The sequence below is a fragment of the Ornithorhynchus anatinus genome, chromosome X1 (genome assembly GCF_004115215.2).
Source record: "Ornithorhynchus anatinus isolate Pmale09 chromosome X1, mOrnAna1.pri.v4, whole genome shotgun sequence".
Classification (NCBI taxonomy): Eukaryota; Metazoa; Chordata; class Mammalia; order Monotremata; family Ornithorhynchidae; genus Ornithorhynchus; species Ornithorhynchus anatinus.
Window position 1 is genome coordinate 110,979,100 of NC_041749.1, and position 27,128 is coordinate 111,006,227.

Genomic DNA, 27,128 nt, shown 5'->3' on the forward strand with positions numbered 1-27,128 from the left:
CAGGGGTCAGGATCCTCTGGTAATCCCTAAAAGGAGCCTCTCTGACTGGCCCCAGAAGAAGTGTGTCCTAGTCTAGAAGTGCTAGAAATGGCGATTAATCCTGGGAAATCCCTCCAGCTCCACCCTGAGGAGTGACACCACCTCCCCCAAAGAGTTATGGGGATGGGCTGTGGAGCCAGACAGGGTGAACCCAGCAACTTTGGCACTTACCAGTTGCTCTTCCGGTGAATGGTGGCGGGGAGTGCGCCTCCCGGGACAGGATGGGGTGGCCCCTCTGCAACAGAGAGATGGAAATCTTGAGGCGTCAGTCCTCATCATGTGGCTCTCCTCTTCCTTAGTGCTCCCTCGATCAAATGCAACTTCTAGTTCCTCCCCGGTGCACTCGTTCCTGCTGACTGTGGACACCCCACCACCACCACCACCAGCATCCTCTCCTTCCTCTGAGCAGCCGAGGGGAATGGGTGTGAGGGGGGATGGGGACTTGGGAAGAAGGTTGAGAATCATGTCTGGTTTATCGTACTCTCCCAAGGGCTTAGTACAGTGCTCTGCACATAGTAAGCACTCTCTAAATACTATAGATTGATTGATTGATGGACCACAGCGGTGGAAAGTCTAAACCATCTCCCCTCACCCACATTGTCATTTCCCTCTTTTTTCACCTGGATCTGGCTTCATGGCTCCCAACCAACCTCCTGAGCCATCCTCTCCTTAATAATACCTTGAATTTGTAGAGCACTTTCATTTTCCAAAGCACTTTCAATTCAATGATATCATTTGTCCTCAGAACATCCCTGTGAGACAGGAAGGGACAGGTATTACCACCCCTATTTTACCGATGAGGAAGCTAAGGCACAGAGAGGTTAATGACTTGTCCGAGGTCACCCAGAAGATCAGTAGCAGAGCTGGAGCTAGAACCCAGGTCTTCTGATCCCCAACAGCATTCTGTTCCCTACATCGTGTGGTCATTGGCTCCCTTTGGGAAGCCAAGGCATGGGCAATCTTTTGCAGGCATGGGTTTCCTTGGTGCTCCCCACATTTGTTTTCCTGACCATCCCCCGAACCTCCATCCCCATCTTGGCATCATGGCCTTTCTCATTTCCACCCCTGGGATTCCTGAGCAGAGAATGTTCTCAACTGGACCCAAGCCAGTAGATACAAGTTGGTTGGGTTTCAGAGTCAAGTCAAATATTGAACTGGCATTCCTCAAGCTGGAAAAAGGCGAGCCGAGCGCTAGCCAGGCTGCTTTTTCAATTGCAAAACCTTGTCCTTCGGCAGATGCTGGGCTTCTTTTTTCATTCATTCATTCATTCATTCAATAGTATTTATTGAGCGCTTACTATATGCAGAGCACTGTACTAAGCGCTTGGAATGTACAATTCGGCAACAGATAGAGACAATCCCTGCCCATTGACGGGCTTACAGTCTAATAGGGGGAGACAGACTTCTCCATCCGCCCTCCTGCTCCTTCTCTTGGTCATTCGGTCCCAGAAGTCAACGACCCGGTGTCCCCCTCGACGCCTTGTCAGCTCGCAATCAACTGCCAAAACCTGCCCACGTTTCTCCACATCATCTGTCAGATCCAACTCACCAAGCGCTTCAAGCTTTTGCCATGGCATGAGTTTGAATCCTCTATCAGATTGGTCTCCTCGCCAGTCTCCTTTATAAAGAGCCTCCACAGTTCAGGCTTCCCTCCGCCGCCCAGAGCATCTTTCTCAAATGTCATTTTGCACACAGATCTGTACTCCTCAAAAGACTAATCATCACCAGCTTTGGCCATCTTATATATTGGCTCTCTTCAATCAACGGTATTGATTGGGCGCTTACTGTGTGCAGAGCACTATAGAAAGCACTCGGGAGAGGACAATACAAGACAGATGGCAGATGCGATCTCTGCCCACAAGGAGCTTACAGTCTACAGTCTCTTAACCCACTTTTCCTCCCCAGCTCTCAATCTTTGCTCCCCTAACCTCACTTCCTAACCATACCTCACTCTCCACTCTCTCTCACCTCCAACCCTTCTCTCACAGGGCCCCCCCCTACCTGGAACACCCTTCTCTTTCAAACACAACAGGCCCCTGCTCTCTCAAACTTCAAGGCCCTCCTAAAATCCCTCTTCTTCCAGGAAGCTTGCCCCAATTAATTCCCATCAACCCCGCTGCTACGCTTAGTACTCTGTACTTACAGTCATCCTTAACCCTTCAGCATTCGTGTTGATTCAATTGTACAGTCAATTATTTATCTATAAGGCTATATTCATAACTTTCTGTGGCCTAGAACAATGAGCACGGGAATCAGGAGACCCAGGTTCTAGTCTCAGTTCTGCCCCTGATCTGCTGCTTGACCTTAGACAAGTCACAGCTTCTCTGAGACTCAGTTTCTTCCTTCATAAAATGGGAATAATAATACCTACTTCACAGGAATGTTTTAAAGCTAAAATGAGACCATTATTGTGAAAACGCCGGGGGAAACAATAAAAGCAATATACAAAAAAGGTATTATTAGTAATATAATATCCCTCTTCTTCCTCTTTCTCGCATTATTAGTAACTAATCTTTGCCTGTCGCTTAGAACAGTGCTCTGCACATAGTAAGTGCTTAACAAATACCAACATTATTATATGACACCTAGAGAGCAGAGACCATGTCTTTGCTACTTTCCTACTTTGCACTCAAATGCCATTGATTGATGTCCATCAAAAAATCACAGTCTTCTATGTGCCCTGGCTCCATGCCCAGGCAGAAAGGCTCTCAGACCAGACAACATCAGCAGAGCTGGGTCATTTTCTCTTCAGATTGCTAGTCCAAGTGCCCTGAAACCTTTGGGGCCCGTACTCCATCTCTCCAACTGCCACATTCAACAGCCACATTCAATTGCCACGGACCATTTCAGCCCCAGTCTTGCCTCTCCTATGTTGGTTACTTCTCCCATCTGCTCTTTTGTCCTTCTCCCTTCCTGAGGTGAACCTTCATTCAGGAAGACTGTTCCTAACTGTCCTTGACTGTCATTTCTTTCTCAGGATGTGAGCTACCTTGACCCTCTGTAGCTCCCGTTTCCCTCCTCTCCTTCCAGCACCACCAGGACTCAGAGCTACTGTCTGCTCCAAGAAGTTGCGGGGGTGGGGTTGGGGGCGGGAAAAGGACGGTTTCTGAGGCTCTCCTCTGCCATTCACATAATAATGGACTGAGGTGGCTGTCTAATTCCTTCCCATTAAGGGCAACTTCAGGGTGTTACAGGGTGACTGTCCTCTCAGCAAGGGTGGGCCAAGCCAGAGGGTAGCAGTGGCATATATTGAACACTCAATGAACTACTGAAGTACAGAACAAAGAACTGACAGATTCCCTGCCCACAAGGAGCTTCCTCTATAACAGGGGAGACAAAGATAATATTTATAACTAGAGCGGTCAAAATAAATAAACCGAGCATGCAGGAGAGCATCATGAATGTCGTTCTTCTTAAACCAAGCAGTGGCTGGGGCTTCTCAAATCATATCTCCCTCATTCTCTCAGCATCTCCGGGGAGGGCAGAGGCGATCGCTATTCCTCCCAGGTAGCCGCCAGGCAGGGAATAAAGGGCACGCCCTTGGCGCAGAACCCTGGAGTCCCAGCTCCCAAGCCACTGCTTCATCCCCTCAGCCAGCCCTGTCCGCTCTGGTGAAGGGCCCGTCTGACTTTGACATTTTGAGCTGCAGTTAAAAGAGAAAAACTGTCCTGACGCCCCAGCCATGAGAAGAACAAGCAGAGCTCAAGGGCACTCAGGCTAACAGCAGTCATGTCTGACACCACGTCGGCATGGCGTGCGCTGGGGGGGCGGGGGAGGTGGGGGGAGAGGAGAGGCGCGGAGGCTGCGTTTGTTCATTCGCTCAGGCCCCTGCTGCTGAAACCCCAATTCAAATGGCCTCGGGAACAGAAGATGGGGTGTGTGGAGCAGTGTGTTGGCCAGGCCAGCGGCGGCAGAGACGGAGGGAGGGAGTGGCAGGGAGCCGGGCTCAGAGAGGAGGACAATGACTGAGGTGGCTCCCAGGCATTCCTTTGTTCTGGGTAGTTCCAGCGTTGCTCCTATTTTTAGATGCTGTCTCCTTCCGAGGAAACAGGCAGTGATTTATCTTGCTCCTGATGAGCACGGAATCGCGCTCCCTGGAAAGGCTCTGCTCCTTGGAAACAATTGGTGAGAGACAACAGTGCTGCACAACTCACTCCCCCCTCCCGCCCCCCCCCCCCCTGCTGGAAATCCCCAGAGGCGGGTTTGCCAAGAGCCCAGGGACTCTGTTCTCTCACCACCCAGATCCCCAGCAGGGGACGTGGGACCACAGTGGGCAGGGCCCCAGGGGAGCAGAGACTCCCCACTTTGCCCCGGGGGAACCAACTGGGCCTCTGTAGAGCAGCATTCGGCACCAGAACCCAATCACGAAGGCCACCCAGACCTAATACCCCGTGCACGCCTCAAACCCAGTTGCGGACTCCCTAGGGTGTCCCCACTGCCCTCTTGAAGAGTGGTCCACTGGCCTCTATTGACTGCTTGGCATGACCCTTTCCCCGTCCACCTTAATCATTAACCCACAGGGAATACGCCAGCTGGGAAAGCTCTGCTGTTTCCTGGCATATTGAAGGTGTCAGGCAGAGGCTTAGGAAGGTCCCAGGAGCACTGAGAATAAACTCAGCCAGTTCCTGGGGAGAAAAATCCACTCCCTTTCCCTCCCCTCCATTCACCCCCGACTCCCAGCTTACCAAAATTAGAGGACTCCACCAAGTGCTTGAAGACACAGAGGAAGAAACCATGTCCCTCTGCCGTGCCCATGCTGTTTCCCCAGCTCGGAACACCCTCCCTCCCCAAATCCGACAGACCTCAGCTCTCCCCGCAGCAGCGTAGTTCAGTGGAAAGAGCACGGGCTTGGGAGTCAGAGGTCATGGGTTAGAATCCCGGCTCTGCCACTTGGCAGCTGTTTGACTGTGGGCAAGTCACTTAACTTCTCTGTGCCTTAGTTACCTCATCTGTAAAATGGGATTAAGACTGTGAGCCTCACTTGGGACAACTTGATTACCCTGTATCTCCCCCAGCGATTAGAACAGTGCTCTGCACATAGTAAGCACTTAACAAATACCAACATTATTATTATTATTATTCAAAGCCTCCTCAAGTCTCTCCTCCTCCAACAGGCCCATCCCGATTCCTTCCACCACCCCAACTTGTATAAACCCCATCAGCCACATCTAGCGCGTAGTATTTACTTTTGCTCCTTCCTCTGAACTTGCAGAGAGAGGTAAAATCAAGTGGATAGTTGATAATTTATTCTCATGACTCCTTGTAAATACTTTTAGGTCTATTTCATTGTGTAAAAACTCACTGTAGGCAGGGAATGTGCTTCTTGCTTCTGTTGAATCTTCCCAGGGGGCACTCAAATACCATTACCACTAATATCACCACTTCTCCTCCTCCCAGGAGTTTAGTACAATGCTTCACAGTCAGTAGGCACTCAATAAATACAACCCAACCTGAGCCAAGTTCTGAAACTACCGAGAAAGAGCAAATCTGGCCCGTTGGGAGTACGAGTCCCTGCCTCACATCTGGGAAGACACTACTCTGAGAAGACACGAAGCCTAGGGAAAACAGCACATGGCAGGGAGTTGCAAGCCCTGGGTTCTAATCCCAGCTCTGCCACTTGCCCACTGTGGGATGTTAGACCAGTCAATCAATCATATTTATTGAGCGCATACTATGTACAAAGCACTGTACTAAGCACTTGGGAAAGTACAGTTTAACAGAATCAGCAGACACATTCCCTGACACTTGCCTTCTTTGGGTCTCAGCAGTAACATGAGGATTAAATCCCTGTTTCCCCCAACCCCCCTCTGACTGTGAGCCAGTGATGGACAGGGACAGTGTCCAAGCTGATTGTCTTGTATCCACCCCAGTACTTAGCACGGTGCGTGGTACAATTATAAGACAAATACCACTGCTTAAGCGCCAACAGCCCCCTAAAATAACCTTAAGGGAACCCTGCATCTGCCTTGGGGCTGCAACTGTCATCTGTCAACCTCACCCCAACCTCTGGCTCTACGTGCCATTTTTGTCCAAGCACTGTGAAGGGGCTGGACTGTGTTCATCTGCTATATCTGCATTTTCTTGCCACCAACCCTCTTCTTATGAAAAGCAGTATGGCCTAGGGGAAAGAGTACGGGCCTGGGTGTCAGAGGACCTGGGTTCTAATCCCAGCTCTGCCATGTACCTGCTGTGTGACCTTGGGCAAATCACTTCACTTCTCTGGGCCTCAGCTCCCTCAACTGCAAAATGAGGATTCAAACCTGTTTATCAATCAATCATATTTCCTGAGGGCTCACTGTGTGCAGAGCACTGCACTGAGCACCTTGGGGAGTTCAGCACAACAATAAACAGACACATTCATTGCACGTTCTCCCTCCTACTTTGACTGTGAGTCCCATGTGGGACCTGATGATCTTATATCTACCCCAGCACTTAGTATGGTGCTTGGCACATAGTAATCAATCAATCATATTTATTAATAATGTTGGTATATGTTAAGCGCTTACTATGTGCAGAGCACTGTTCTAAGTACTGGGGTAGACACAGGGGAATCAGGTTGTCCCATGTGGGGCTCACAGTCTTAATCTCCATTTTACAGATGAGGTAACTGAGGCACAGAGAAGTTAAGTGACTTGCCCACAGTCACACAGCTGACAAGTGGCAGAGCCGGAATTCGAACCCATGACTGCTGACTCCAAAGCCCGTGTTCTTTCCACTGAGTCTCGCTGCTTCTCTGTAACTGAGCGCTTACTGTGTGCAGAGCACTGTACTAAGCACTTGGGATAGTATACTCTAACAGAGTGGATAGACACGTTTTCTGCCCACAACAAACTTACAGTCTAGAGGGGGAGACAAACGTTAATATAAATAAAATATAAATAAATAAGTTAATATAAATAAATAAGTACATAAGGGCTGTGGGGCTCAGGGAGAGGTGAATAAAGGGTGCAGATCCAAGTACAAGGGTGATGCAGAAGGGAGTGGGAGAAGAGGAAATAAGGGCCTAGTTGGAGGCCCACAGCACTTACATATATATCTTTAAATTACATATTATAATTTACCTATTTATTCATATTAATGTCTGTCTCCCCCTCTAGACTGTAAGCTCATTATATGCAGGGAACATGTCTGCCAATTCTGTATTAGTATATTCTTCCAAATGCTTAGTAGAGTGCTCTACACATAGTAAGTGCTCAATAAATACGATTGATCGCTCGACTGTGAGGCCTATTGGAAGAGATGTGAGCACTTAACCAATACCACAAATTACTACTATTATTCTTGACTCCCTCTACGGTACCAGCCTAACGTAAGAGGGTTCCGGAGTGAATGTCTTTCAGAGAAGGTGGAAGATTGGGGCCTTCTGTCTCTGAATGACTAACGAGCCCTGACCCTGCTTGATGGCTTGTAGTACTGGAGGATTCCAGCTGCCACCTCCCCCGTCCCCTCTAATCTGTGCAGGATTTGCATCCAGGCAGGCGATTATCCTTTATCCTCTCTGCAAAGCGGGCTGGAAGCAGCCAGCAGCTGCAGGAGTCCTTGCCTCACTGAGCACCCCTCCGTCCAGATGCTTTTGCCAATTCTACAGCCCCCTCCCTACCCCCCCTTGCAGGGAAATTGGGGGTCAAGAGGTCTCAGCACAAAGACCAGGGCAGGGCGCCGGGCAGAGGGCACCCCGTCCCCCTTGCCGGTGCCCAGGAGTCTGTGGTCCTTGGTTCCGGGTGAGTGAGTGCTCAGGGCCCATGAGACTCTTTCAGAGAAGACAATGGGCCTGGGCCGGGTCACCAGCTCCCAGTGTATCTGAGTATTCTCCGAGCCAACTCCTCCGTTCTGAACTCCTAGACTGGGAACTCCCTGAGGGATAGGGACCGACTTTAATTCCCTCCTGTGTATTCTCTCCCAATGCTTACTACAGTGCTTTGCACCCAATCGGTGCTTAGTAAATGTTATTCTGATCACTACTATAATTACTGAGCCTAGTCAGGGCAAGCCGAGGATTATTTTTCTACGAAACTGTTCACAGTCTATGGTTCCCCACTCCTCAAGAGCTTCCGGGTGTTGCCCATCCACTTCCACAAACAGAAACTCCTTTCCATAGGCTTTAAAGCATTTCATCACCTTGTCGAACAACCCAGCACGCTGACTTTGCCCTTTTAACGCCAACCCACACACTTTACCTCGATCTCGACTATCTAGATGCAGACCCCTCACCCATGTCTTGCCTCTGGCCTGGAACTCCTCTTTCATATCTGACAATCACTCTCCCTACCTTCAAAGCCTTATTAAAAGCACATCTCTTAGAGGGCTTACTTGACTAAGCCGTTATTTTTCCTCCCACTCTCCCGTCTGTGTCACTCTTGCACTTGGATTTGCACCTTTTAATCACCCCTCCCTCAGCCCCACAGCCCTTACGTATGTATCCGTAATTTATTTATATCAATGTCTGTCTCCCTCTCTAGATTGTAAATTCACATAAGCAGGGAACATGCCTATCAATGTTATACTGCACTCTCCCAAGTGCTTAGTACAGTGCTCTGCACAAAATAAGCATTCAATAAATATGGTTGAGTGATGGGGCATAGAAAAGCCCTGACCCCAGTCCTTGGTTTTTGCTGTGAAGAGGGAATGGGGTTTGAGTTTGCGTTCTGACCCAAATCTTGAAGGTCCCTTTTGGACTGAGACCCAGAGACAAAACAGGCCCTTGAACTCCCAGATTGTCTAGGCTTTGGCAGCATGGTCTATTGGCAAGGGCCCGAGGTTCTACTTCTGGCTCGCCCACGTGACACAATCAATCAATCAATGATTTTTATTGAGCGCTTACTGTGTGCAGAGCACTTTACTACGCGCTTGGGAGAATACAATAAAACAGAATTGGTAGAGACATTCCCTGCTCACAATGAGCTTACAGTCTAGAGGGGCAGACTTTAATATAAAGAAATAAATTATGGATATGTACCTAAGTCCTGTGGGGCAGAAGGAGTGGTGAGTAAAGGGTTCAAATCCAAGTGCGAAGGCGAGGCAGAAGGAAGTGGGAGAAGAAGAAATCAGGGTTTAGATGGGGAAGCCCTCTTGGAGGAGAAGTGCCTTCAGTAAGGCTTTGAAGGTAGAGAGAGTGATCGTCTGTCGGATATGAAGAGGGAGGGCATTGCATGCCAGAGGCGGGACGTGAGCAAGAGGTCAGGGGTGAGAAAGACGAGATTTAGTGAGGAGGTTGGGATTAGAGGGGAGCAGTGCGTGGGCTGGGTTGTAGCAGGAAATCAGAGAGGTAAGGTAGGAGGGGCCAAGGTGATCGAGTGCTTTAGAGCTGACAAAAAGGAGTTTCTGTTTGATGCGACGCACTTGCTGGCCAAGTCGTTGAACCTTTGCGGACCTCAGTTGCGCTGGTTCCAAGTGGGACGGTGAAGGCACAAGGGAAATAAATAAGATACATGTGGATCAAAGGAGACCATAAGTGTGGGATATCTCATGCTTAAACACTTAAAGGCTGGAGAACAGGGACACGATAGAGAGGAAATAACGAAGTAGCAAGTAAGGCTAGAATCAGAACCGAATGGGAGGAGGAGGAGAAGCAGTTTGACCTAGTGGAAAGGGCACAGGGCTAGGAGTCAGGAGACCTGGGCTCTAGTCCCGGTCCCACCACTTGCCTGCCATGTGACTTTTGGCCAGTTATTTAACTTCTCTGTGCCTCAGTTTCCTTATCTGTCAAGTGGGGATTCAATACCAGTTCATTCATTCATTCATTCAATTCTTCCTCCCACTTAGAAGGTGAGCCCCATGGGGGATGGAGTCTATGTCCAACTTGGTTATCTTGTATCCAGCCTGGCACTTAGTACATAGTAAGCATTTAACCATCACAATCACTACTAATAATAATATTACAATTTTTATTAGGCAGCAGGAATAACTCTAATGGACTCAACCTAGGGTCTCTTGCGGAGGGCATAGAGGCTGAGGGGTCAGATTCAAGGAGGAAAGAGTTTGTAAACTAAAGTCGGAGAGAGCAGGGGGTGGAAATGGAGGATGGGGGAGGGGGTTAATTTAAACCTAGATAGGGCCAAAAGGAGAAAAATGAGAGGGAGAGAGACATAGTGGCAGGAGAGGAAGGAGGAGAGAGTACAAATTAAAATCAGCACAGCTCGCCGTCCACCTAAGGAGGGTTCAAGATGAGGTGCTGTGAGTCTTGGAGATGGGGAGAGGGTGGGGAGGCTGGGGGGGGGTGTGGGGAGTCCCTTCATGTAGGAAGGGACTTGACTCGAATTCCCTCTCCACCCCAGGTCTGGAGAAAAGGGAAAAGCAAGACACTCCCTTGATCCCATAGCTCCCTGCAGTTATCACTCCGCCTCCCTCCTTCCATTCCTCTCCAAACTCTTTGAGTGAGTTGTCGACACACGGTGCCTCAACTTCCTCTCCACGACCCCCTCCAATTTGGCTTCCACTCCCTTCACTCCACCGGAACTGCCCTTTCTAAACTCACCATTGATCACCTTCTTGCCAAATCCAACATCTTCTACTCTTTGCTAATCCTCCTGGACCTCTCAGCTCTTTGACACTGTCGATCATCCTCTTCTCCTGGAAACTTTATCCAACCTTGGCTTCACTGACACTGTCCTCTCCTGATTCTCCTAGGATATCTCTTCTGGGATAGCCCACCATCACCTCAAAAATAACATGCCCAAAATGTAACTCCTCATATTCCCACCTGAACCCTATCCCTCCCAACACGGTAGACGGCACCACCATCCTCCCTGTTTCACAAGCCTGTAACCTTGGCATTATCCTTGACTCATCTCTTTCATTCAACCCACATATTCAATCTGTCACCAAATCCTGTTGGTTCAACTCTTTGCAACATCCCTTAAATCCACCCTTCCCTCTCCATCCAAACGGCTACCACATTAATCCAAGCACTTATCCTATCCCGGCTTTATTGCTGAATCAACCTCTTCCCTGAGGCCTGTCTCTCTCCACTCCAGTCCATACTTCTCTCTACTACCGGGATCATTTTTCCTACAGAAATGTTCAATCCATGTTTCCTCCCTCTTCAAGAACCCCCAGTGGCTGCCCATCTACCTCCTCAACCAGAAACCCCTCACCAATGGCTCTGAAGCACTCAATCACCTTGTCCCTTCTTACCTTACCTCACTGATTTCCTACTACGACCCAGCCCAAAAACTTTGCTCCTCAAATGCCAATCTACTCACTGTACCTCGATCTAGTCTATCTCACTGCTGACTCCTCGCCCATGTCCTGCCTCTGGCCTGGAACGCTCTCCCTCTTCATATCTAACAGATGATCACTCTCCCATCTTCAAAGCCTTACTGAAGGTACATCTCCTCTAAGAGGCCTTCCCCAACTTGATTCTCATTTCCTCTTCTTCCATTCCCTCATGTGCCGCTCTTGCACTTGGATTTGCACCCTTTAATCACCTCTCCCTTAGTCCCACAGCACTTACATACATATCCTTAATTCATTCATTTATATCAATGTCTGTCTCCCCCTCTAGAGTGTAAGAGTCTGTGGGTGGGGAATGGATCTACCAACTCTGTTACATTGGACTCTCACAAGCACTTAGGACAGTGCTCTGCACACAGTAAGTGCTCAATAAATACCATTGATTGACTGATCCTCTCTCTCTGGCCACTCATTCTCTGTCTTATACAATATGGTACAATATTGTTATATTGTACTCTCCCAAGTGCTTAGTACAGTGCTCTGCACACAGTAAGCACTCAGTAAATATGATTGACTGATTGCATCAAACAGAAACTCCTTATCTCTGGCTTTAAATCACTCAATTGCCTTGCCCGTTCCTATCTTACTTTGTTGATTTCCGATTACAACCCAGCACACCCACTTCTCTCCTCTGTCAACCTATCGCTCACTGTAACTCAATCTCATCTAAATCACCGCCGACCCCTCGCCCATACTCTGCCTCTGGCCTGGAACTCTCTCCTTCTTCACATCCTACAGACCATCACTCTCCCCAACTTCAAAGCCTTATTAAAAGCCCATCTCCCCCAAGAGGCCTTCCCTGACTGAACCCTCATTTCCCTACCCCCTCTCCCGTCTGTGTCCTCCTTGCACTTGGATTTGTAACCTTTATTCACCCCACCCTCAGTTCCACAGCACTTCTGTACATACCTGTAATTTATTTATATTGTCTGCTCCCCCCCAGACCTGTAAGCTCCTTGTGGGCACGGAAACGTGTCTATTAACTCTGTTATATAGTCCTTTCCCAAGCACTTAGTAGCACACAGTAATCACTTAATACATATGATTGATGGGATTGATGTGACACTCAAAAAGAAGGTCTTTGAGCAATAACAGAACCAGGGAAATAACAGAGTTGGAAGAAGATGGAAAGTGGCATCATCCTTTTCAGGCCTGGGAGTCAGATGTTCTAATCTTGACTCTGCCACTTGCCTGCTGTGTGACCTTGGACAAGTCATTTAACTTCTCTGTGCCTCGGTTTCCTCAGATAAGAAACCAGTTCTCCCTATTCCTTGGACTGAGAGAGCCCTGTGTGGGAGAGGGACCGTGTCTAGCCTGATTATCTTGTATCTACTCCAGTGCTTAGTACAGCATTTAGGACATAGTAAAGTGCTTAACAAACACCACAATTACCAACACCATCGCTGGGCATGGACTAGAGCACAGGGCAACAATGGCAGAGCATCATTAAAGGAAGAGATGATCAAAAGCAGTTCATTCATTCATTCGTATTTGAGCGCTTAATATGTGCAAAGCACTATACTAAGTGCTTAGGAGAGTACAATGTAACAATAAGCAGACACATTCCCTGCCCACAATGAGTTTACAGCCTACAGGAGGAGACAGACATTAATATAAATAAATAAATTACTATGTACAAAAGTGTTTGGGGGCTGGGATGGGGGATGAATAAAGGGAGTAAGTCAGGGTGACGCAGAAGGTAATGGGAGAAGAGGAAAGGAGGGTTTAGTCAGGGAAGGCCTCTTGGAGGAAATGTGCCTTCAATAAGGCTTTGAAGTGGGGGAGAGTAATAGTATGTCAGATATGAGGAGGGAGAGTGTTCCAGGCCGGAGGCCAGACGTGGGCAAGAGGTCGGTGGCAAGATAGATGAGACTGAGGTACCGTGAGAAGGTTAGCATTAGAGGAGTCAATGCTACTGGGATGTAGTAGGAGAGTAATAATGTTAATAATAATAATAATGTTGGTATTTGTTAAGCGCTTACTATGTGCAGAGCACTGTTCTAAGCGTTGGGGGAGATACAGGTTAATCAGGTTGTCCCACGTGAGGCGTACAGTCTTCATCCCCATTTTACAGATGAGGGACCTGAGACCCAGAGAAGTGAAGTGACTTGCCCACAGTCACACAGCTGACAAGTGGCAGAGCTGGGATATGAACCCATGAACTCTGGCTCCCAAGCCCGGGCTCTTTCCACTGAGCCACGCTGCTTCTCTGAGTAGCAAGATGAGGGAGGAGGTGGCAAGGTGACTGAGTGCTTTAAAGTAATGTAATGAAGAGCCAGATGGTAGGACCAGAGCTATTGGGGTTTGGAATGAAGAAAGGCTGGCTATCTCCCTCTGGAGGGACACAGAGAGAGGAATTCAATTTTAGTAGAGGTTTAACTGAATACCTTAGAAATCTGGGCAGATTTCAAAAACCATGTCTGTCCCAGTGAAACCCAGGGAAACCATGTCTGTCCCAGTTTTGCCCAAATGGGACACCTCTGGTCCCATCCACCTCACAGATGAGAGGCAAAAACAATCTGGAGGGCAGGGCAGGGGGATGAGGATGACTGTAAAATCTGGGCCCCCTAATGGTTCAGGTACTCCCCCAAAACCCTCAGATGGGTCCCCGCCTCTTCCTCAAAGGTTCTCACTGAGCCCAGGTCAGCTGTCCCCTGTTTGCTTCCCTCCCCCAATTAGATCACTGAATTCCAGAGAGGCAGTATGGCCTGGATTGAATGAATGAATGAATGGTGGGTAGAGCAAGCCCTGGGAATCATAGGGACCTAGGTTCTAATCCTGGCTTCACCACTTGTCTGTTGGGTGACCCTGAATGAGTCATTTAACTTCTCTGGGCCTCAGTTACCTCATCTGCGAAGTGGGGATGGTGAGCCCCACGTAGGATGAGGACTGTGTCCAACCTGATTAGCTTGTATCTATCGCAGTGCTTAGAATGGTGTCTGGCACATAGTAAGTGCTTAACAAATACCATCAAAAAAATGCTAGAAGGATTGAACCTGGGGGGCTGGGGGAGGGGGAAGCCTCTGTCGGTCCTGGGGAGAAAGGAGTCTTTCAGGCTTGGCCATTCAGTCACAGACCCCAGAGGTGGCTAGATCTTAGATGGGCAAGAAGGAGACTAGACAGTAAATGGGGAGGGCAGAGAAGACAACGTTAGTTAACATCTAGGTATTACAATAGAAAGCAGAAGTGTAGTTGATAGAGATCAGTCCTTTCTGAGGGTTCAGAGATTTTAATAGCTCTTCACAGAAAGCTGATGGGGGCAGGAAAAGGTCAAAAAAATTCAAGGTAAGATAGGAGGGTGGAAGCATTCCTACCTCCCAGCACCCGCTAATGCTATTGAGTTCTCAGACAGAACTGGCTGAATAGATTACCAATCTAGACACAAAGGACCCACGGGGACGGTGGAATGAAAGTAAGGGAGGTGTGCACTTTGGATTATGGGATATTAAAAATGGCAATTCACTTTGGAAGGCAGGGAAATGGGAAGGAGGGAAAGAGCTTGAGTAAATCTGGCTTAGAACAGGAAGAGACAAAGGCCACGGGTCCACAGAGGAGATGATAGAGATTGAGACAGAAAGAGATAATAGAGAGATGGAGAGATTGAGACAATAGAGTAGAAGGTATGAGGCACATTGCTCCCTTTCTGAATATCTGGGACGGGTGGGAGATGCTGAACAAAAGGAGAAAATGAGGAGTAGGAATCACTGCAAGGCAATTTAGGGAACAGGATCAGCACACGAAACTGAAGAGACACACCTCCAGGAAAATAATCGATGGAAAAAAGGCGGTGGGAGGGGAAGAAAGGTTACACAAGTAATGGAGATTAAAGAAGAGGAGAAGCTTATTAACAGAAAGCTGAGGTGATACAAAGAGAGAAAGAACAGCATGGCCATAAGGAAAGAGGACCGGCCTGGGAGCCAGAGGACCCGGGTTCTAATCCCCGTTCCGCCAGCTGCCTGCTGTGTGACCTGAGGCAAGTCACCTTCATTTCTCTGAGCCTTAGTGTCCTCATCTGTAAAATGGGGATTCAATGCCCGTTCTCCCTCCTTAGTCAATCAGTCAATCATATTTATTGAGCACTTACTGTGTGCAGAGCACTATATGAAATGCTTGGGAGAGTACAATGTAACACTCAACAGACACGTTCTCTACCCACAATGAGCAGTGAGCCCCAAGGGGGACAGGGACTGCATCCAATCTGATTAACTGCCATCTACCCCAGTGCTAGACACATAGTAAGTGCTTAACAAATACCATAATAAAAGCAGATCCAAAATAAAATTTTCCCCACAGCCAGGTCTCCTGACTCCAATTATCCTGCTCTTTCCCTAGGCCATTCTACCTCATCTTTCTCGAGACATCTGAGTTCTGGTTTCACATTTGCTACTGGCCTGTTGTGTGACCTTGGGCAAGTCACTTAACCTTGCTGTGCCTCATTTTCCTCATTTGTAAAATTGGGATAACAACACCTGCCCCTCACAACCTCACAGAGCTGTTGTGAAGATAAAATGAAATAACTGATGTGCCAGTGCTTTGGAGATATGAAAGTGCTCTGCACAATCAATCATTGTATTTACTGAGTATCTGCTGTGCGTAGAGCACTGTGCTAAGTGTTTGGTCATGGTATTAGATTGAGAGCCCCATGTGGGATAGGGACTGTCCAACCTCATTTCTATCCACCCCAGAGCTTAGAATAGAGCTTGATGAACAGTAAGCACTTAACAAATACCATGATAATAATCATAATAATAACAATAATAATAAGATATGGGAACCCACCTAGAGATAGAGCAAAGGAAGTCAGTCATCATGGTGCTAGAAGACAACACTGGTCAAGCCAAAACCCAACCTAAAAAAACAGTTAGAAATCATGACAGAATGCCTGTGAGTCTTATTTTTTTTAAATGATATTTGTTAAGGGCTTACTATGTGTCAAGTACTATTCTAAGAGCTGGAGTAGATACAAATCAATCAGGTCAGACACAGTCCCTGTCCCACAAGGGGCTCGCAGTCTATGGAGAAGGGAGAACAGGTATTGAATCCTCATTTTTTACAGTTGAGGAAACTGAGGCACAGAGAAGTTGAGAAGCAGCGTGGCTCGGTGGAAAGAGCACGGGCTTTGGGGTCAGAGATCATGGGTTCGAATCCCAGCTCTGCCACTTGTCAGCTGTGTGACTGTGGGCAAGTCACTTAACTTCTCTGTGCCTCAGTTCCCTCATCTGTAAAATGGGGATTAAGACTGTGAGCCCCACGTGGGACAACCTGATTCCCCTATGTCTACCCCAGCACTTAGAACAGTGCTCGGCACATAGTAAGCGCTTAACATATACCAACATTATTATTATTATTAAGTGACTTGGTCAAGGTCCCATAGCAAATTATTGGCAGAGCGGGGATTAGAACCCAGGTCCTCTGACTCTCAGGCCCATGCTCTTTCCACTAGACCATGCTGCTTAAGGGTTTGGGTTTCTTTTCAAGTTTATGGGACAGGGAGGATGATGGTGCTGTCAGCAGTGATGGGGAAGTTTTATTTATTTATTTATTTATTTATTTATTTATTTATTTATTTAATGGTATTAAGTGTTTACTATGTGCCAGGCACTACACATTTTGTGCAGAGCCCTATGTGCGCCTTACCTTAAAATAGCAGAAAAGCAGTATGGCCTAGTGGAAAGAGAACGGGCCTGGGAGTCGGAGGATCTGGGTTCTAATCCCAGCTCCATGGCTTGTCTGCTTGTCAAATCACTTAACTTCTCTGTGCCACAGTTTCCTCATCTGTAAAATGGGGATTCAATACCTCTTCTCCTTCCTACTTAATCTGTGAGCCCCATATGGGACCTGATTATCTTGTATCTACCCCAGGGCTTAGGACAGTCCTTGGCCCACAGTAAACTTTTAACACATACCACAATTATTATTAATATTATTAGAGCATAAAATGGGCAGAATTTGGGGTTCCTCCTTAAATTCTAGCCACACGAAGAGAAAATGAATATTGCGAGACTGTGTCTGTTGTACTGTTCTGTTGTACTCGCCCATGGGCTTAGTGCAGTGCTCTGCATGTAGTAAGCGCTCCATAAATACAATTGATTGATTGATTGAGAGGCCAAAGTCACCTTCTCAGAGGTAGAAAGCAGAATGACACCTGAGAGGGAAAGGAGTGTTCCCAGAAAAATCACTTCAACTGCCTTTGGTGGGGAAAGTGGTAGGGGCCCGCGCAATTATTTATATTGTATTATTTATATTAACTTTTCTCTCCCCCTCTAGACTGCAAGCTCATTATGGGCAGGGAATATGTCTGTTTATTGTTATGTTGTACTCTCCCAAGCGCTTAGTACAGTGCTCTGCACCCATTGAGCGCTCAGTAAATACGACCGAATGAATTGAATTGAATGAATAATTTTGGAGAAAAGTTCCTGACCCCCTGGCTACTGGCTTCTTTGAGAAAGGAGAGATGCAGTGGAAGCAGGAGGCCCTCCATGCTATTAAGTACAGCCTGTAAAGTGTTTCTGGGAATTTCATTGCCAAGACCAGGGCAAGAGCTGGCGGAACGATGCCCGGGGCCCCACACCACAAGAGGAAGCTCCCAGACTGCTGAGTCACCTGAAGAGAAAGAGCTGGATTACTGAGTGAGAAGGCATTTGACAGGACCAGGCAGCATTTTGGACTGAAAAGAATGTAGGAGTTGGGGTTGCCAGACAAGAGAAGCAGTTTGGCCTAGTGGAAAGAGCAAGGACCTGGGTTCTAATCCCAGCTCCGCCACTCGCCTGCTGGGTGAACTTGGGCAACTCGCTTCTCGTTTTTCTGCCTCAGTTACCTCATCTGTAAAATAATAATAATAATAATGTTGGTATTTGTTAAGCGCTTACTATGTGCAGAGGACTGTTCTAAGCGCTGGGGTAGATACAGAGTAATCAGGTTGTCCCAAGTGGGGCTCACAGTCTTAATCCCCATTTTACAGATGAGGTAACTGAGGCACAGAGAAGTTAAGTGACTTGCCCACAGTCACACAGCTGACAAGTGGCAGAACCGGGATTTGAACCCATGACCTCAGACTCCCCAGCCTGGGCTCTTTCCACTGAGCCAGACTGTGAGCCCTATGTGGGACAGGGACTGTGTCCAACCTGATTAGCTCACAACTACTCCAGCGCTTAGTATGGTTCCTGGCATACAGTAAGCTCTTAAATACCATTAAAAAACAGACAAAAAAAACCTGGGGTCTAATACTGGTACTGCCACTTGTCAGCTATGTGACCTTGGGCAAGTCACTTAACTTCTCTGTGCCTCAGTTCCCTCAACTGCAAAATGGGGATTCCATACCTGTTCTCCCTCCTAATTAGACTGGGAGCTCCATATGGGACCTGATTAACTTGTATCTACCGTAGTGCTTAGTACAGTGCTTGACACATAATAAAAGCTTAACAAATACCATTACTATTATTGTTATTAATAATAATAATATTTGGGAGATTCATGGGAATTCATTCATTCATTCAATAGTATTTATTGAGCGCTTACTATGTGCAGAGCACTGTACTAAGCGCTTGGAATGAACAAGTCGGCAACAGATAGAGACAGTCCCTGCCCTTTGACGGGCTTACAGTCTAATCGGGGGAGACAGACAAGAACAATGGCAATAAATAGAGTCAAGGGGAAGAACATCTCGTAAAAACAATGGCAACTAAATAGAATCAAGGCGATGTACATTTCATTAACAAAATAAATAGGGTAATGGGAACCAATGTGATGGGCATTCCATAGGTGAATGGGTAGATTGGAAATTACATAAAGATCACCAAAAGAGGTGGAAAGGAGAAGGTCTCTAGACTGTAAACTCGTTGTGGGCAGGGAATGTGTCTGTTTATTCTTATATTATACTCTCCCAAGTGTTTAGTACAGTGCTCTGCACTTAGTAAGTGCTCAATAAATACGATTGAATGAATGAATGAATGAATGAATGAATATGCAGCCATCTGCCATGGGTCTGGGCCATAAGCAGCATGGCCTGGTGGAAAGAGTCTGGGCCTGGGTGTCAGGGGATCAGAGTTCTCATTCCAGCTCTGCCACTTGCCTGTTTTGTATCTTTACTTCAGGTCCCTCATTTGTCAAATGGGGATTCAATACCTGCTCTCCCTCCCCTTTACTCCGTGAGCTCCATACGGGTCAGGGACTGCATCCTACCTGATTGTCTTGCATGTGCTCTAGTGTTTAGTAAAGAGCTTGGCACCAAATAAGCACTTAACAAATACAATTATTATAATTATTATTATTAGAAACCCCAACGGGCAGTTGTGCAGCAGATTTAAGGTCAATCAGTCCAGGATACAGGCAAATAAGGCAAAGGAAATGTGAATGTAGAGCCCAAAGCTAGAACTCAGCTATAACAGCTGTGATAGAGGAAAAGAAACGGATGGCTGCTTTCCAAACTTCTGGCTTGGGTCGAATTCACCCTCTACCTCTACTCCCTCTCTTCCCACTCCCATCTTGACCTGCTACCACTCAATTTCTGCCTCTTTAATTCCACTGAGATCATGCTCTCCAGGTCATCAATGACCTCCTCCTGGCCGTAGTCTAATGGACTCTGCTCTGTTCTAATCCCCCTTGACCTCTCCACCACCTATGGCATGGGTGGAAATCAATCAATCGTTAGTATTTATTGAGCACTTATTGGGTGCAGAGCACTGTTATGCAATCCCACTCTCCCCGCCCTGAGCAATTATTCCCCCTACCTTCAAAGCCTTATTGAAGGCACATCTCCTACTAGAAGTCTTCCTTGACCAAGCCCTCATTTCCTCTTCTCCCGCTCCCTTTTGCATCACCCTGATCTGCTCCCTTTATTCACTTCCACCCCCCACACCATTCCCACAGCACTTAATTATCTGTAATTTATTTATATTAATGTCCATCTCCCCCTCTAGACTGTAAGCTCGTCGTGGGCAGGGAACAGGTCTACCAACTCTGTTATATTGCACTCTCTCAAGCGCTTAGTACAGTGCTCTGAACACAGTAAGTGCTCAATAAATACAATCGATTGATTGATAGAGTCTAGAAACATTTCCTCTTCCTAGTAATGCTATCTAATCTTGGCTCCATGGATATGGTTCTCTCCTGGTTTTTCTCTCTGGCTATTTTTTCTTACTCTTTTTCATGGGTATCTTTTCCACCTCTCACCCCCTTTCTCAACTGTGGGTGTCCCTCAACGTTCTGTTCTAGGTCCCTTACTCTTCTCACTTCAAACCCATTCCCTCCGCTTCCGTTACCACCTTTATGTGGATGACTCCCGGGTGTTGTTTTTTTTAAAATGGCACTGTTATATGCTTACTCTATGTCAGGTGCTGTACTAAATGCTGTGACAGATCCAAGCTAATCAGGTTGGACACAGGCCATGTCCCACATGGGGTTCACAGTCTCAATCCCCATTTAACAGATGAGGGAACTGGGGCCCAGAGAAGTGAAGTGACTTGCCCAAGGTCACACAGCAGACAAGTGGCAGGGCCGGGATTAGAACCCAGGTCCCTCTGACTCCCCAGCCCGGGCTCTTTCCACCAGGCCACGCTGCTGAATCTTGCTAACTCCAGCCTCTCCCCCATGCCTGCAATCTTGCTTTTCTTCTTGCCTGCAAAACATCTCCATATGGACCTCCTGCTCAAGCTCAATAAGTCAAGAACTGAACTCTTCATCTTCCCTCCTGAGACCTTTGCTCCACCTCGCTTTCCCATTACAGTTGGCATCAACACCATCCTCCTTTGTTGCCGATACCTATAACCCCTAGGTGCCTTCTCCAAAGGGGGAATGGGGGTGATGCCCCCCAAAGAGTTTCTGAGCTGAATTCCCAGAGTTGCTCACCACAGGTCTCTGACAAAGACCTCAGAGTTTCCAATCAGGGCTGAAAAGTTCACTGTACTCTCCCCAACGCTTAGCCCGGTGCTCAGCACCCAGTAAGCACTCGATAAATATGATTGACTGACTGACCCCAAATTGTGGCTGACCAATTAGCTTTTTGAAGATTGTCTCCTCCCAAGGCTCACTCCCTTCAGAAAGATCCCTGCCCCCATTTCGTTCCCACGTGCAAAATGAAAAGTTGGCACTGTTGCCGCAACCTTGGTATTATCCTTGATTCATCGCTCTTTTTCAACTCTTGCATCCAGTCTGTTGCTAAATCCTGTTGGTTTTTCTCCACAACATTTCCCGGATCCACCCTTTCCTCTCCATCCAAACGGCCACAACCCTTCCAGGCGCTCGTCATACCCCAGCTAGACTGCTGTACCAGCCCCTTCGCAGACCTCCCTGCCTCCAGCCTCTTACCTCTCCAGGCCATACTTCACTCCCTTGCTCAGATCATGTTTGGGAAACATCATCCTGCCCACACCTCTCCACTCCTCAAAATCCTCCCAAGCTCACCCATTCATCTCCGCATCAAAAAGAAACTCCTGACCATTGACTTTAAGACATTCCATTGGCTTTCTCCTTCTTACCTACACACCCTCTTCTCCACCTGCATCCCAGCTCTCACTCTCAGCTCCTCCCAAACTCACCTTTTCACTGCGCCTTGTTTTCAACTCTCCTGCCTGCGATCTTTGGCTCATTCCCTTCCTCCTGCCTGGAACTCCCTCCCCCTTCAAATTCCCCAGACCACAACTATTCCCATCTTCAAAACTCTTCCGAAATCCCACTTCCCACTGGAATTATTTTCTCTCCAGGTTGCCTCCTCCTTACTATCACCTCAGCAATTATACCCTCACTGCTTCTCATTGCACTTTTGTACACGCCGTTATACATCCTCTGATATTTGAGCATTTCTTCCATCTATTTGTAGATGGAAGTTAGATTGCAAGCTCCTGATGGGCAGGGATCTTATCTACCAAAGTATCACCCCAACCCACGTCCCGTGCTCTGCACCCAACAGGCACACAGTATTATCGATCGACTGCTTTTAATCACTGGTGGATGTGTGGAATGATAGGTGCTGCCCAAAGACTAACCATTCCTCTCTGCATCAAGCAGAAACTCCTGACCGCTGATTTTAAGGAGCTCAATCAGCTCTCTTCCGGTTCATCCTGGCTCACACGTTTCGCTTCTGTCAAGCCAATCTACTCACTGGGCCTTGTTCTTATTTCTCCCAACACCAACCTCTTGCTCACATCCTCTCTCTTCTGCCTGGAACTCCCTTCTCCTTTACGTTCAGCAGTGTTCTGCCCATCCTCGAGATCCTTCTGAAATCATATCTCTTCCAGGGGGCCATGCTCGGCCACTTGTCAGCTGTGTGACTGTGGGCAAGTCACTTAACTTCTCTGTGCCTCAGTTACCTCATCTGTAAAATGGGGATTAAGACTGTGAGCCTCACATGGGACAATCTGATTACCCTGTATCTATCCCAGCGCTTAGAACAGTGCTCTGCACATAGTAAGCGCTTAACAAATACCAACATTATTAAATTTTCTGCCCTCTAACTGTACCCTCTCAGGGTAGCCCTGGAGAGTTTCCAGTACTCTACCAGTCTCGACTATGGGAGGGAGAGTCAAGCAGAAGCATATCCATTCCTAGCTTGGCCAAGGGCTAGCAAGAGGAAGGCAATCTGCTACAAGTCAAAACTCACCTGTGCTGGGCAGCAGCGGCATGGGAGAGAGTCGGGGTGGAGACTCAAGTTTACTGCACGGAAGGAGACAATGGTAAACCACTTCCATATTTTTACCAAGGAAACTCTCTTCATTCATTCAATCGGATTTAAGGATACACTACCCGAGCAATTGCAGATGGAGGAGGGGCGTTCTGGGAGAGATGTGTCCATGGTGTCACTATGGGATGGAGACGACTTGACAGCATAAGACGAGATAGGACCTCTAACTGTGGGAATCCCTCAAGGCTCAGTTCTGGGTCCCCTTCTATTCTCCATCTACACCCGCTCCCTTGAAGAACTCACTGACTTCCATGGCTTCAACTACCACCTCTATGCGGATGATTCCCAAATCTACATCTCCAGCCTTGACCTTCCTCCTGCTCTGCAGTCTCATATTTCCTCCTGCCCTCAGGACATCTGTACTTGGATGACTCAGTGACACCTCAAACTTAACTTGTCCAAAACAGGACTCCTCATCTTCCCAACTAAACCCTGCCCTCTCCTTGACTTTTCCCATCATTGTAAACAGCGTTATCTTTCTCCCTGTCTCATAAACCCATAACCTTGGTGTTATCTTCGACTCAGCTCTCTCATTCAACCCACACATTCAGTTCATGAACTCATGTCGGTTCTACCTTCATAGCATCTCTAGATGCTGCCCTTTCCTCTTCATCCGAACTGTTACCACCTTGATCCAAGCACTTACTATAGCCCACCTTAACTACTGCATCAGCCTCCTTGCTGACTTCCTTGTCTCCTGTTTCTCCTCTCTCTGGCCCATACTTCACTCTACTGCCCAGATCATTTTTCTAAAAAAAGTTCAGCCCATATCTCTCCACTCCTCAAATCCCTCTAATTCATTCATTCAGTCGTATTTATTGAGCACTTACTGTGTGCAGAGCACTCTACTAAGCGCTTGGGAGAGTACAATAGAACAATAAACAGACTCATTCCCTGCCCACAATGAGCTTCCATCTATCTTCACATCAAACAGAAATTCCTTACCATCAGCTTTAAACCCCTCAATCAGCTCCCACCACCACCTTATCTCGCTGATCTCCTACCAATCAATCTTTTTTATTGAGCTCTTACTGTGTGCAGAGCACTGTACTAAATGCTTGGGAGAGTGCATATAACAGAGTGGGTAGATACACAAACTAAAAGCTTATAGTCTAGAGAGGGAGAGAGATATTAATATAAATTACGGACATATACATAAGTGCTGTTGGGCTGAGGAAGGGGTGAATAAAGGGTGCAAATCCAAGTGCAGGAACAATGCAGAAGGGAGTGGGAGAAGAGGAAATAAGGGCTTAGTCAAGAAGAACCTCTACGAGGAGATGTGCTTTTAATAAGGCTTTGAATGTGGGGAGAGTGACTGTCTGTTGGATATGAAGAGGGAGGATGTTCTAGGCCAGAGGCAGGATGTGGTCGAGAGGTCGGCGGTGATAATAGCCAAGATGAGGTACAATGAATAGGTTGGCATTCGAGGAGAGAAGTGTGTGAGCTGAGTTGTACTAGGAAATCAGCAAGGTAAAAATAGGAGGGGGCAAGGTCATGGAGTGCTTTAAAGCCAATAGTAAGGAGTTTCTGTATGACGTAGAGATGGATAGGCAACACTGGTCATTGTTGAGGAATGAGGAAACATGGACTGAAAGTTTTTGTAGAAAAATGATCCAGGCAATAAAGTGAAGTATGGACTTGAGTGGGGAGAGACAGGAGGCTGGGAGGTCAACAAGGAGGCTGATGCAGTAATCAAGGCGGGATGGGATCAATGCTTGGATCAACATGGTACCAGTTTGAAGAGGAAAGAGTGGATTTTAGTAATGTTGAAAAGGTTGAACTGACAGAATATGGTGACAGATTGAAAATCTGACTTGAACGAGAGATGAGTCGAGGATAATGTCAAGGTTATGGGCTTGTGAGACAGGGAGGATGGTGATGCTGTCTACAGTGACAGAAAAGTCACGGGGAGGATAGAATTTGGGTGGAAAGATGAGGAATTCTGTTTTGAACACATTATGCTTGCGGTGTCAGAGGGACATCCACGTAGAGATGTCTTGAAGGCAGGAGGAAATATGAGGCTGCAGAGAATGAGAGACAGAGATCAGGGTTGGAAATGTAGATTTGGGAATCATCCACATAGAGATGGTAGTTGAAGCCATGGGAGTGAATGAGTTCTCCAAGGGAGTGGGTGTAGATGGAAAATAAAAGGGGACCTAGAACTGCGCCTTGAGGAACTTCTAGTTAGGGAGTGGGAGGCAAAGGAGAAGCCCATGAACAAGACTGGGAATGTGTGGTCAGCGAGATAGGAGGAGAACCAGGAGAGGACAGTGTCAGTCCTCTGGTGGTTGAGGCTGACAAAGGGGGTGGTCAACCGTGACGAGGGCGTCTGAGAGGTCGAGAAGGATTAGGATGGAATAGAGGCCATTGGGTCTGGCAAGGAGAAGGTCATTTGTGACCTTTGAGAGGGTAGTTTCTGTGGAGTGAAGGGAATGGAAGACAGATTAGAGGGAGTCAAAGGAGAGAACTGGAGGAGAGAAACTTGAGACAGTAGGTGTAGACGACTCACTCAAGGAGCTTGGAGAGGAATGGTAGAAGGGAGATGGGGTGATAACTGGAGGGAGCTGTGGGATCTGTGGGATCAAGGAATGGTTTTTTTCAGGATAGGGGAGACATGAGCATGTTTGAAAACAGTGGTGAAGAAGCCACTGGAGTGTGAACAGTTTTGTTAATGAGATGTTCATCCCTTTGATTCTATTTATTGCTATTGTTTTTGTCTGTCTCCCCAGATTAGACTGTAAGCCTGGCAATGGGCAGGGATTGTCTCTATCTGTTGCTGAATTGCACATTCCAAGTTCTTAGTACAGTACTCTGCACATAGTAAGCGCTCAATAAGTACTATTGAATGAATGAACAGTTAAAGACGGTGGTCAGGGCAGCTTACTGAGGGCCTGTTAGTGAGGGCCGGTTAGTTCAGTTGGTCAGAGCATGGTGCTAATAACGCCAAGGTCGGGGGTTCAATCCCTGTAGGGCCACTGAATTTTTGAGAAGCACTGTGGCCTAGTGGAAAGAGCATGATTTGCTTGTATCCATCTCAGCACTTAGTACAGTACCTGGCACATAGTAAGCGCTAGAGAAGCAGCGTGGCTCAGTGGAAAGAGCACGAGCTTTGGAGTCAGGGGTCATGAGTTTGAATCCCAGCTCTGCCCCTTGTCAGCTGTGTGACTGTGGGCAAGTCACTTAACTTCTCTGTGCCTCAGTTACCTCATCTGTAAAATGGGGATTAAGACTGTGAGCCCCACGTGAGGCAACCTGCTTCCCGTGTCTACCCCAGCGCTTAGAACAGTGCTCGGCACATAGTAAGCGCTTAACAAATACCAACATTATTATTATTAACAAATGCCATAATTATTATTACAAGATAATCGAGTTGGACACAGTCCCTGTCCCTCATAAGGCTCAGTCTTAATCCCCATTTTACAGATGAGGTAACTGAGGCACAGAGAAATGAAGAGACTTGACCAAGGTCACACAGCAGGTAAGTGGTGGAGCTTGGATTAGAACCCAGGTCCTCTGACTCCCAGGCCCGTGTTCTTTCCACTAGGCCACACTGCTTCTCTACGCACATATGCCTATCTGCATAACACTAATATGCACATCTATTTGCTCATTTAATTGCCTTCTTTTGGTTTTATCACTTATATCTAGGCTCTTCCCCTTAACTTAGCATATTCAAGTGCTTAGTAGAATGCTCTGCACACAGTAAGTGCTCAATAAATACAACTAAATGAATGTTTACAGTTTGTGCCCATCATTAGATGGCAAGATCCTTGAGGGAAGGGATCGGGCCTTTCACTTCGAATGGAGGTTTTCAAGCGCCTACTACAGTGCTCTGCGCACAGTAGGAGCTCAATAAATAGGGAGGGTGATTAGCCCTGGGGGACAGAGTCTGCCTCTTCCAACAGTTTTTGAACTCTGCTCTTTTTCTACATGAGTTATCTCTAGCAATACTGCCAGTTGGCTCTGTGGTATCTGTTGGGGCCAATAGGATTAAAAGGCAGCTAACGTTTGACCTCCCCGGAAAGGAGAGCTCGCCCATCCGAGCAGCGTTTTGATGTGACCGTTGTAATAAAAAGTGGGGAGGGGGGAGGAGGAGAAGAGAAGGAGAGTGACGGGAAACAGTTGAAATTTCATCCTCTCTATTTGGACTCCTGGAGGGAAGCACATTCCCCTTCAAGAA

The 27,128-nt window shown here is 47.4% G+C and overlaps 1 protein-coding gene across 3 annotated transcripts in view; it reads right to left on the reverse strand.

Annotated features, from left to right (window-relative positions):
• Positions 1 to 27,128, reverse strand: part of LOC103166948 (protein Wiz-like) — a 58,726-nt gene that overhangs the window by 6,046 nt on the left and 25,552 nt on the right. For all 3 annotated transcript variants that reach the window (XM_029050260.2, XM_029050259.2, XM_029050263.2), the window contains exon 3: positions 211 to 274. In XM_029050260.2, the coding sequence (XP_028906093.1) occupies positions 211 to 274 (64 nt within the window). The remainder of the gene's footprint in view (positions 1 to 210; positions 275 to 27,128) is intronic.